Here is a 12,774-nt window from a genome sequence, read left to right on the forward strand (position 1 = left end):
AGACCAGTGACCACTGCCCAGTGGCCAAAAAGGAGTTTGCACCAGGTGCATTCTGGGAGTTGAAGTCCGCACCCCCCAAGGACCATCACAGAACTTCTGGACCCTTGGGGTGAGCTGTGGACCCCAAAAGAACCTTAAAAGAACATCTGCGTGAAGCCCCAGAAGTTTGGAAAAGATTTGAGAATTTTTTTTAAAAAGCTCCAGAGAGGGACCGACCCGCCGCGGAAATTCTAGCCGGCTTGCCTCAACCGCGACCCAGCCTGACTTCGTGGTTCGTCCCGGTAAAGAAAAACCTCCAAAAAAGAGACTAAGTCCGAAGGTAAAAAGTTGACCGGGACCTCCCAGCCATCGTATCCGAGAAGGGCTCCACGGACGTCGGATCAAGATCCAGGTTTACCCCGGTCGAAGGATTTTCATCTCGAAAAAACTACTAAGTCCGAAGGTAAAAATCTCCACCAAGGAAACCCACTTTGCGTATCCGGACAAGGGCTCCAGGAGGTCGGATTCAACTGGCAGGTTCGTCCCGGTGAAGAAAAACTTCAAAATAAAGACTAAGTCAGAAGGTAACTTTTTAACCGAGGCCTCCCGCGACTTATAGCCGAGCAGGGCTCCATCGCGGTCGGCCTGAAACTTTGACTTTGCCCCGGTCGAGGTGCAACCAGATGACCCGATTGGCGCTTTTTGTTTCTAAGCGCTAGAAAAATAATAATACTTTAAAAATTCATATCTCCGGTTCCCCTAAACCAATTTTATTCGTTTTTGTGTCATGTAAAAGATAAAAATATAAACTATTTTTATAAATTGTTTTTGGATTTTTAAACTGTTTCCTGTGTTTTATTTAATTACTGTTTTGTGATATTTGAATGCTTTACACACTGTCTCCTAAGTTAAGCCTTGACGCTCGTTGCCAAGCTACCAAGGGTTGAGCTGGGATTAATTTACTGAGACCTAACTGGACCTAAGTGGAGGTTAGTGGCTTGTTGCTAGGTGTAGGTACCTACCTGCCCTTACCAATAACCCATTTTCCAACAGCCGCTCATATCCTACAATAGTGGTGCTTGAAGAAACATCAAACAAACAGCAGCAACTCGTAGTAACTGTCTGAGTCCATAGTGCGGATGAATCATGGAGGGCTCATAGGGTCAACTTGGGTACAGGGCGCCGGGTTGCATACTCAGGCCATGGGGCGGACCACAAGATTATCCATTTGTCATGACCTGTAGCACTGTGAGAGCATGACGTGACCCTGATTCAATATAGGCAGAACACAGGGAGGAACAGTACACAGCTGACCGGTGGCGTAGTGGATAGTTTGTTGTGCCACCTGTAGGGTACCGGTGCTGCCTGCGGTAGTGTTAACATCACGCACCAATCGTCCCCGTTCTCAGGTGGGAGCCAGGGAGGGCTTGAGGGGGGAGCGAGATTTGTCTCTGTCTGTCACTTGAGTGTGCATTGCCACCGTGTGCAACACCTGCCCCCTGATATCATAGTTCTGCGAGAGTCTTTCTAGGTCTCTACCCGGGGCTAGGAAATCTGGAGGCCAGCAGTCCGGTCTCTCGGGGGTAGGCTCCAGTGGCAATTGGGTCTTGTCTGCCACAGGTAGATTCTGGGGTTGGGGTGTTGTGGCCGTATCCATGGAACAGGCTTGTAAACTGTCGAGGAAGAGACGCAGGTCCATTGGATCATAGAAGTCCTTGGATACATTGTTTTTAGTGATCCACATCCTTGCTGTTACAAATAGACCAAATTTCACCTCTAACTGACATAGACGAATCGGAGGGCCAAGAATGGTTTCCCACGTTCGCTGGTTTCTTTGGAGAAGTCAGCGGTCATCTGGACCGTTTGGTTGTTCATCTGGAATGGGCCATGTGTGTGGGCTGTCTGCAGGAGTTATCAAGCCTGCGTGTGTCGTATAAAGCAGGCTATGATTGGTCGTGGTGGTTGTCTCCGTCTCGGCGTTTTGGACCAAGTCTATGCACTCTTTGAAACTCCAAGAGGCGATCAAAAGTCAGACATGTAAGCTTGGGTAAGGTCAGCTTCAGGAAGGACTGGATGTCTGCTCCTTGTATGTTCTCCGGGAATCCAAGAAAGCGGACATTGTCCCTGCGACTCCTGTCTTCCAGGTCAATAATCTTACTGCAGAGATACAGGAGCTCTTGGTCCCTGTCTGGAGCAAGGACGGCTTGTGCCTCTACTGTCGTCACCCTCGCTCTAGACTTGTCACCCGTGCTTCATAGCCGGCAATATCCAGATGCATCAACTTTGTTTCCTCCGTCAGAGAGGCCATCTTGCTGTCCATCCCTTCCAGTTAGCGGCCCACCACCAATATCTCCTGCAGGATGGGGTCCATGCTTGCGCCCTGCGTGTGCCCTGTCATAATGCAGGGCTGTCCGGGCGGATGCACTTTAGGTGCAGAAGACGAGGTCCGGGAATGCTGTAGGCCTTCAGAGAAGAGCAGTTGTCTTGTCGGTTTGCCTGAGTGCTTATTCGACGATCTGCCACCTGGCATCGCAGGGTTTTGGGCTTAGGTAGCACGTGGTAAAGGCTCCAGGCGAGATGTGATCCTCTCTTTGCAATTCAGTATAACCAGCTGATTGTCCCGCTCCTCGGTGGTGAGCACGTCAGGAGGGGGGGAAGAGAGAGCCTCCCTCCCGCAGATCTGAGGGTCAAGGCACCTGCTGTGTGCTCATCTCACTAGTGATAGGTCTCAGCCTACTTTCCTTCGTGGTCCGACAACCGCACTCAGCCAAGAGAGGGGAGGATGGACCACGAGAGCGCTGGACTCTGCCTCCCCAAGAGTACGGAGGTGTGCAGTATCACCTAATTACACCTCTAGTTCCCCTCTTAAATAAAACTGCCCAACATGGAGGTGCTAGGGCAGATATTAAAGTCCCGGTGACTGACCTTAGATGTCAGAAAGGCTTCTGTTGAGGCGCGCTCCCCACCAATGCCGTCCAAAGTGGTCCTCTTCTGGTACCCCTTATCTCTTCAGGGTGCAGTCCTCTGCCATAAAAGGGGTGGTGGTGTGGGGGCGTGGGATCAAGTAGTGCTTCAGGTCGTCACAGGGTATTCCGCATATGGCTTCAAGCTGTCCTCTATATGGTGAAATCAGGCAGCTGTGCTATCATTCTTCCTTGTGGGTATTATATAGTTTCCTTTTTATGCTCCTTTTTCATGTGAGAGGTTCGTGCTTAATTTTTTTCTTTTTTCTTCTCTCCCCTTGTTGCCCCTTAGCTGAGTATTCCGCCCCGCGGCTGTAATCCCAGAGAGTATGGGACGCCTCCGTCCTTCAAAGAGGCTCCGTCTGAGGCGGGTGGCATATAGAGGGAGCACTGTGGTGCTTGAGGTATTTGAGGGGGGGACCTCGCAGATATCGGGTGCTATCCCTCGGCGGGGTATCGCTCCGGCGCGTACATTATAGCAGTTCGGCCTGAGCCACTCCCTCGGCTCTAGTGCGTCGCATTGGGCCGATGGCGTGCGGGAGGCCGGGGTCTGACGCCAGGGAGTAGGCCTCCGCTATTGCAGTGCCCGGACAACGTGGATGAGAGCACTCATTCTCTTCGCCGAGGTGCTCCCCCGCCTCAGCTACTCTCCGCGGACCCAGGGCAACTATGTATGGGGGCGCATTGTATCCAGAACGCCTCCCCACCTGGTCCAAGGCCCGCCGCTGTGCAGAGCACCCTCGGTAGGCAGCCATCTTCAATCATGGCCAGACCACGCCCCTGTATTTCTCTTTCGTAAGTAAAGCCAGAGGGGTGGGGCACCTCAAGGGTCAAGAACTGGAATGAGAATCACAGGCAATGGGGTAATGATAACAACAGAGACTAGAACCAAAGAAAAGTTGCAACATTAGGTGCTCTTTACCAAAATAATAGAGCTGTGAAGGCTAACCAAAGGGCCTTTTTATATTGTGGAAAGTCAGGAAAGGTTGCCAGACAATACACAGAAAACCTGAAAGCTCAAATGTTTAAAGCAAACATAGGTTGAGCTATTGTGAATGCAAAGTGTTTCCTAGAGACAAGACTCATTTTCGTCTTTCTATTGGATTGGCAATGTCAGTAGGTCCATCAAAACTATTGGTCCTACTGGATTGAGGAGCAACAGCATGTTTGATGGATCGTGTTTTTCATTATCGAACCCTGATTCCCTTGAATAAGAAACAAAAGGAAGTAGAAGAGCTCAGATTAATTGATGGGTCCATAGCAACCTTGGTGAAAATTAGTTGGGAAAATGTAGCTATTGCGATGGCGACGACAAGGGGATATGTTGACTCTATCTCTTTTGACCTCATAGATACTCCCATTCCCATAGATAGTCCCCTCCCCCCCAGCAACTTGAGACTCTCACTGGTATGTAGCCACACTTTAAGAAAACTGATTGATTGATTGATTGTTGCTAATATACTGGGAATGCCAAGCGCAGAAGGCAACTATTGCAAGACAACATGCTTCCCCAAGGAAGGATTTCTGGTTACCCAAATCCTTATGTGCCTACAACCGACTCCTTTACACTTGAGAATGTAAAGGTAGACATAGCCACCTGGGCCATTTGACCCCTCCTTTCTAGCCATGACCTCCAAGCTGTGTCTAAGCAGACCTTTATAAGGCATAAGGTCAGCAGTCACTGGAGCCAGTCACAGGCCCCAAACCAAAGCATCCAAAACTGAAGCATTATTTCTATCAACATCCTCACATGACTCACCGTGTAGTGACTCCATAGCCAAAGCCTGCTGAGTTCCGGTGAACATACACCCTCCACATGTCGGGCTATTTCATCAGCAGCTTATTCCTTAGCAGATTGTCCCTCTGCAACCTCTCCTGCTCTCCGCCTGCATTGTCTGGCCAGAAGCTGTTGGCGCACTCCTATGTACAAGTCTATCTGTAACCAGTCCTGCATTCTCTAGCATGCCTCTTCGCAAAAGTGAAAAATCTGAGTCTTACCCCTTGGCCATCACCGTCAGTCTATTTGGAAACAGCAGGGTGGAATGGATGTCATGTCTGTGCATGCATGAAACCAGCACCCAAGGACCCAAACTTCCCTGGATTTGCCACTTCCTGACAGACCACATCAAGCTAGCCTGTCTGGCCCCCTTCACCTCAGATGCCTCAACCTCTTCTGTAGATTTCCACAAGGATCCCTGCACTACTACATTCCTGTTAAAACCCTTCATGGTGCCACTAGCAGCATCATCCCCTCCACTGAATCAATGCCATGTCCTACACTGATGACATCCAACTCATACTCTCCCTCTCTGACAAAATGCCAAACTCCAATGCCAGTTTCTCTGGCTGCATGACCTAAGTCACTAGAAAGATGCATAACTTGAGGCAATATAACCCACTAACTTTAATGTCAAACTACAAGTTATGAAAGAGCATGCTGGTCCTGTGGGTAGATTGAGTGGGGTCCATTATAAGGAACCCTTAGTCTGAGAAAAGGCTGGACATATACTGTCATGGCTGGTATGCAGTAATGTGGATTGTCAACAAATATGTGATGTCTGATCAGAAAGGAAATCCTAGAGCTAATGCAGCAGAAGATAAATTAAACACTTGTTGTTTATTATGAGTAATTGCACTCTGCTCAAATAGAGCAGAAAGGACAGGGAGTAAGAATCTACCTGCAAAACATAACACTAACCACCCCAAATGCTAAGAAATCAACAGCATTGGATGAGCCACTAACTATGGCTGGAAGTAACTCACATAATTTGCTGTAGCGTAATTATGTGAAATTTCAGTAAAACTATACGAGATTACACTCAATGGGCCCGATTCACAGAGGTAAACTTAGACGTTTGGTCTAAACTTAGGCCAAACGTCTACGTTTACGACTATGGGAATTCACACAGGACATTTACGAGTAGTATCTTTAGGTCTGCAGTTGGGGCAGAAAGCTGGACCTAAAGATACTATTCGTAAATGCTCTTTGCGAATTCCCAATGTCGCAATCTTACATGTTTGGTCTAAATTTAGACCAGACGTCTAAGTTTACCTTCATGAATCGGCCCCAATAACACCAGGAGTGTAATGCTGCATTTAGCACTAAATGCAACAGAACATGAACAACAGCAGCCCGCAACCTCTTGCTAAGTTTGTAGTTCATGTGCTCCTGCAATAGTATTTTTGTGTCAGATTGCTTATAATTATGCAAATGGGCATAATCCCATAGTTTTTGGTAATTTTGTGTCAAAAGAGTAAACCAAAATTATTGCAATTACTCCAGTGTAATTAAAATTTCACCCAGGGCTACTGAAAACCGTACAATAAATTAACAGGACCATTGAACTAATGGCTAAAGGGAAAACACCTGGCACGGATGGTTTGCCAATGGAGTGAAATACAATTTAGATGACTAGGGGGCAGATTTCTGAAAAGTGGCACTGCACTTTATGCAGCGCCACTTTTCTTGCGCCCCTTAGCGCCTCCTATTGCCACCATATGTGCGCCGTATTTAAAATACGGCTCACCATGGCAGTAGTTAGAGAACTAGCTGTATAATTTTTTATGCTAGCTCGGCACTTTGCAGGACTAACATCAAAAATGTTGATGTTAGTCCTGCAAAGCACCCAGAGGCACTTTGAAACCAATGGGAGCCTCCTTTTAACACCTGCTCTGAGCAGACATTAACAATCTTGGAAAAAATGGCGCAAACAAATCTTTTAGATTTCTTTGTGCCATTTTTTCACCCCCCCAGCGCCTTGAATACATCCTTGCATACATTAGGCCTGGCACAGGCATAATGTAGGGCAAATGGTTATAAAGTGGTGCAGTGCATGCATTGCGCTACTTTGCAAATATGACGCAGTGTTTTTGGCCTTCCAATGCCACATTAGCGTAAAAAAAGACACTAAAGTGTCGTTGGAATGGTGCTAGGCCCTCCTGAATCTGGGCCTACATTTACTCCTGAATTGCTAACGATGTATAATGAGTTGGTAGAAGGTTGGGTTATTCTGGAAGCTACCAGGGTTGTAACAATATCAGTGCTGCCTAAATGAGGTTGGGACCAATTAGATACGAGATAATATAGATAATTGCCCCTCCTGAGTACAAGATACTGGCCCATAGATTGGAGCCATTAGCTCATGACCTAGGTCACTCAGATGAGAACAGGTTCATGCCAGGTAGATACGTGAATATAACATTGAACCCACTCTTTAATTCTTTAGACACAACATCAAGGTTACAGACAACACCTAATGGTGATCTGTTTAAATATTGCAAAGTATCTTAACACTTTTCTTTGGCCATTTCTGTCTGAGGTTTTGTTTATGGTGGTGATTAATGGGAGGAACTTAAGATGATTCAGACTACTTTCTGAAGACCCTATCCCAAGAGTCAGGACTAGGGGTGTATTCACCAGAGGAAATACATTCACAGAGGAACACACAAGGGATGCCCATTCTAGCCACTGTCAATTGAATGAAAAAGGGACATTATATGGGTGGATTGAACCCCGGAACTCTTTATCATCTCGCTATATGCTGGTTATTCATTTCTATAATTATTCATTTCTATAATTATACATTTCTATAATTAATTGGGAAACATTTTCTTCAGTGATCCGAATGACCTACTGTCAGACCTAATATAGGGAGGCAAGTAGAAGAGAGTAGTAACAAAGAAAGCAATGCTACTGCTACGTAAATGTGGGATGAGGGTGCTAAATTCAGGATTATATTTCTTGGTGGCTCAACTCATTTGGCAAATGAGATGGACTTGAAGCCTAAGGCACTCAGGAAAGCTCACCCAAGGTGACTTATGCTTGCTAAGCATTGTTGGCAAAGATATACACTCAGAACTGAAGGTAAAACGATGTATGCTCCTGTGATTTCTCTATGAAGCCTACCAAACTTCAGAGCCCTTGTCTGATGCTATGATAGGAAGACCTGGTTGGATGCTGAGTTTCTCGTCATGGGCGAGCTATTTTATGCAGAGACTTATAGAACATTTCCGGTGATTAGAGACTATTTTGACTTGAGTGCAGGATAAATAATGGTGCTTTATGTATTACTTAAAGCAGCTAAGTCAACCTGGCCTAATGAGATTAATGTACCCGTGAAGCTGAATACACTCTCAAGTGTCCTCACTTTAAGTAACTGCACTTATGCAGGGATCATTCTACGCACCATACTGTCCCCTGCATTCCAAACAGACAATACACAGGCAAAACATGCCTGGGAAAGGTCCACGGGAGGGGAGGTTACTGACGAAAACTGGAAAAAGATATTAGGATATATAAATGACTAACAAAGAATGCCCATTTTAAATTCATTCAGATCAATTATATACACTGTTGACGCTTTAATAAAAATACTTATGACGGTTGAAATGCATAAGTTGGGACTATCGAAGTCTTCATAAACCTGAGTTCAAGTTCAAGCCAATAAAATAAACTTACACATATTCTAAATTGAGATCATTACAGAAGGCAGAACGTGGTTAGTTAATCAATTTTGAATCAGTTCAAATGAAATAGTAAAAGTCATGATCTGTGAAAATACTAAAATAAGGTACATCTCTGAAGCAAGCTGATAGCCGGAATCAATCATAAATCAAATGAACAGACTGAAATGGAGTCTGCTTTGTTAGAAGGCAAAGGCAAATAAAGTCTAGCACATATCCCTAAAATATTATATTTAATAAGGCTTAATGCAGCAAAACCACACACTTCAGTTTTGGCATAAGAGGGATGAAGTACAAATTTATCAATGTATCATCCTAGTAGGCTGATGCACATACTAATACACAGGATATATTAAATAAGACACATATAGAAATATCTACTTGTACAACATATGAATGCATGAGGTTAGCATACAAAATGTGGAAACTACACATCAATTGTATTATGAAGAAATACAATAGACATTTTGTCTAATGAATGCTCTGTAGGAAAAGCTTATGTAAAGGAATCTTGAAGGTTCCTCGAGAGGAACACAAATCAATGTAATTTATTAATGTGAAGACCATGGAATAGTCTTCAATTTTGCTTATTTTCTAAAATAGAAAAGCAAACAGACAAAACACTTAAACGTGGAGAAGGCTAGCTCACATAAATTAAAAGTGCACTTTAATTTCTGCAAATAGGAATAGATGTCGGTGGAAGCTGCCATCGGCCTATTCATGCTAACTTAAGCTTATCTGAATTAGGCATTAAAATTAATAAAAACACTCTAACAACACCTAATTTATTTATCGCTTTACAGGATTGCAAAGATGCACCCGGAACAGAGGACACGTGCCCTGGTGCCTACAGGTGCAGGCACATTTTTACTATATGGAGTGGGAGTGTGGCATATTCAGACATGATGGACAAAACTTTTCATGATAATAAAAGAGACTTCTGATTTAGAGATTTGATAAGAGCCACTGCTGTGTCTATTGAGTATAATTTGATGGTCTGAATTGACAAGGCAGTATGTAAATTTGATGAACTGGCACTATCAGTAGGCTAGGTGCAGAAAAGGCCATGGATGTCCAGAAATGATTGCACAATGTTTTGAAATGGTCACCTGCTGAGCTGGCCACGTTGATGGTCCTACAGAGGAGTAATATGAAAGGACAACCTGCAGACTCTTGGGACATACTTTCATTAGCCCTGGAGGATAAGATAGTAGAACAGTCTCCAAGAAAGAAACAGACATTTGACTGAATTACTAATCTAGTAGTTAAAGATATAGCGCTTGCAGAGACTTATTCACATATTGAATTGGTCAAGTGATGCATGCTGATATGGGATGGGGTATAGGGGAGGGGACAAGGGATTTTCATAGTTAGAGGCTCCATTGTTTCAGCACAACATCACATCTGCTATTGTTATTTATAAATTGGATACATTACCAGGTAAACAACTGACAGTTCTGAGAGGATATGCATGTGTTATTTATATAGGTTGGCTTTTGATATATCGGTCATGGCTGAGAATTTAGGAAAAGTCAATAAAGAACAATTTAAAAAATATTCATAGCTAGAAGGTGTGTGTGAGAGAGGTAGGTGGAGGTGGAGAAAGAGCCAGAGCCCAAGAAAGAGTGCCAGGGAGACAGAGAGAATGAGGAGAGACAAATGAGAAATAGTGTGAAAGGAGAAAATGAGGCAGAAGAAGAGAAAGATGAAGATGAAGAGAGCAAGCATACATATGTGTATGGTGTGTGTGAATGAGAAAGTGAGGGGAGATAGAAAGAGTGGCTCACATCACATCTGCTTTCTTTGCAGCTTGACTTTCTTGCCTGCCTTGCCTTCGAGCCCTGTGAAGGTCCCTGAAGACAAAAACCCAGAGCATTTGAAAGATATCCCAGATGCTTCTGTGGACTGACTGCTACATCAGAACAAAGACAGTTCTGTGGCCAGAGTAAGGCTATTTTTGGCCACCAGACTAAATATACAAAAGCATACACTTTTCAGCCAGCGTTAGCACAAAAGTAGACTACTTTTATGGTGAAAGTTCACATTCTGCACAAGCAAAACGCTGTTACTCACAGTGAGAGGATCCATTGGCCGAAGTGGGCCGACCCACAGCTGTATGCTCTTTGCTGTAGTGAGTGGAGGCAAAGGGTGAATGACAAATGAACCAACAAACCAATGGGTAAACACTGCTGCCTCAAAGGCCAGACCAAAGGGTAAAGTGACAGTCAGTGTTATTGACCTATCTACTGGACGTGAGGAAATCTCTCAAATCTGCAGTGCCAGGACTATACAAGAAAGACATATTAATGTGTGTGTTGAGTTTGTGACCATGTTTGTTTCAGATTCTGGCAAAGATATACCCCGATAGGTATTCATTAGCATGGAGTCAGTACAGTATTTTGGTATTGCAGTGACTCAAAATCATGAATAGCCATTTATCTTCATGTATTGCCTTATACTATAGTCACACATAAAATGTGATATGCAAGCTAACTCCTCTTTGAGTCCTTCCAAAACAGATCAGCTATGGATCAGTGCTCCCTGCTCTAAGTGACAAGCTTCAGTTCCCATCTTTCCTACGCACATTACCGAGCATCACCTTGCAGAACATTGCCCTGGCACGGCTAACAGGACACTTTGGATGGACATGGCTTGGAATGATCATCTCTGATGATGATGTTGGATGGCAGGGTGGACAAGACTTGAAAAGGGTGATTGAAGAAAATGGAGGCTGTGTGGCTTTTATTGAAAGAGTCCACCTGAGCTATGGCAGAGATAAGCTACTCCACATCATTAACATGGCTCAGAGGCATGCTGTGAAAGTAATTGTGGTTCATAGCTGTGAGGTTCATTTCAAGAATCTCATAGGGTTCTTCGCTGCACAGAATGTGACGGATAAGGTCTTTGTCTTCACAGCATCATTCACAATGACTCTTGGACTCTTCCCTAAGCAGACTTGGAGATTATTTAACGGATCGCTAGGGCTAGCCCCCCATTATGCCAAGATTCCAGGTTTTGAAGAATTTATTGCTCACCTTCATCCCTTAAAAGATCCCAATGATATATTTATTAAACTACTCTGGGAGAAAGTGTTTAACTGCAAGTGGCCACAATCCATGAAGACCGAATCAAAGAGTGGTGTAGCCACAGATATCATCTCCACATCTTGCTCAGAGAACCAAACCTTTGACAAACATGATATCTTTGTGTTTGAGCTCTTTGACCTGAGCTACACGTACCACACATATCTTGCAGTCTATGCCATAGCTCATGCTTTGACTTCTTTGATGTCTTGTATACCAGGACGAGGGCCATTCGTTGATGGAGCCTGCGCTGATGCCAATGACATTCAACCATGGCAGGTAAAAACTGTAATCCCTCTTACTAGATATCACAATAACACTGCTCAGCAGTTAATGTAGCACAAGAGATATGATCTGCAAAATGAAAAATGTTAACATTAAACAAGAATTATAGCCTTTGTACACATTTGGGAATATGCGTCCTAGCAACAAGAAGCACCCACTGAAATTTGTAACAGAGTGCCGGAGCTTCTGTATCTATTCATGGTCATCCCTAAGTTTGTTATTTGAGGTCTCTTTACATACAGATGGAGCTCCAAAGCTTCATATTTTAACATTCAGACTTACAGTTCTATAATGTGGGGAGCATGTGGGATGTAGAATGGTGTTTAGAAGTCAGCACACCTCCAAAGAGATGCAGTATAAAACTATTGCACAGATTGGACTGAAGGGTTGACAACAATGCAATGAAAGCACATGTTTTAACAAGATATAAAACTGCATTAGACACCATAAAACAGAATAGAAATGGGTCGTCAGCCCATATTTCTTTGATAATGAGTGATGAAAGGTGCATTCTGTGGTGGAGTCAGTGATCAAGAAATATGTATCATATGAGTGAGTTAATGAATGAATTGCAGGATTTATAGAGTGCACAGCTACTCCGTAGGAGTTTGCCAGCGCCAAGTGACCAGCAAGAGAGAAAAAGATGGGAGTAGATCTGGGAGTTGATAGACATGTCTATGCTATTGAAATGTCACAACCTGCAAAGACGGGTAGTTTCCCTAGTTATTAACATAACCCTTGTCAGTTACTAATTCCAGCTACTCCATGGAGGAACATATTTCCAAAACAGCAAAAGAAACTGTAGGTAAAACAGATCACAATTATCTTCATAATAACACATTTGGGAAAAAACAGATAGAAGTGTTTTTTTCTCCACAATCTGTAACCCATCACAATAATGTGCTGATGCAGAACCTGGATGAAAATCTACAGCTTCTAAAAAAGTAAATAGTTTCAAAATTACAGTTCTATCAAAAATTAAACCTGTGTGTAGCTGCTAT

The 12,774-nt window shown here is 44.0% G+C and overlaps 1 protein-coding gene across 1 annotated transcript in view; it reads left to right on the plus strand.

The window, feature by feature from the left end:
• The window catches only part of LOC138249019 (extracellular calcium-sensing receptor-like), a 161,683-nt gene that overhangs the window by 93,750 nt on the left and 55,159 nt on the right, over positions 1-12,774 (plus strand). Inside the window, exon 3 of the mRNA XM_069203077.1 lies at positions 10,925-11,767. Coding sequence (XP_069059178.1) covers positions 10,925-11,767 — 843 coding nt within the window. The remainder of the gene's footprint in view (positions 1-10,924; positions 11,768-12,774) is intronic.

Source organism: Pleurodeles waltl, chromosome 8 (genome assembly GCF_031143425.1).
Source record: "Pleurodeles waltl isolate 20211129_DDA chromosome 8, aPleWal1.hap1.20221129, whole genome shotgun sequence".
In the NCBI taxonomy this organism is placed as follows: Eukaryota; Metazoa; Chordata; class Amphibia; order Caudata; family Salamandridae; genus Pleurodeles; species Pleurodeles waltl.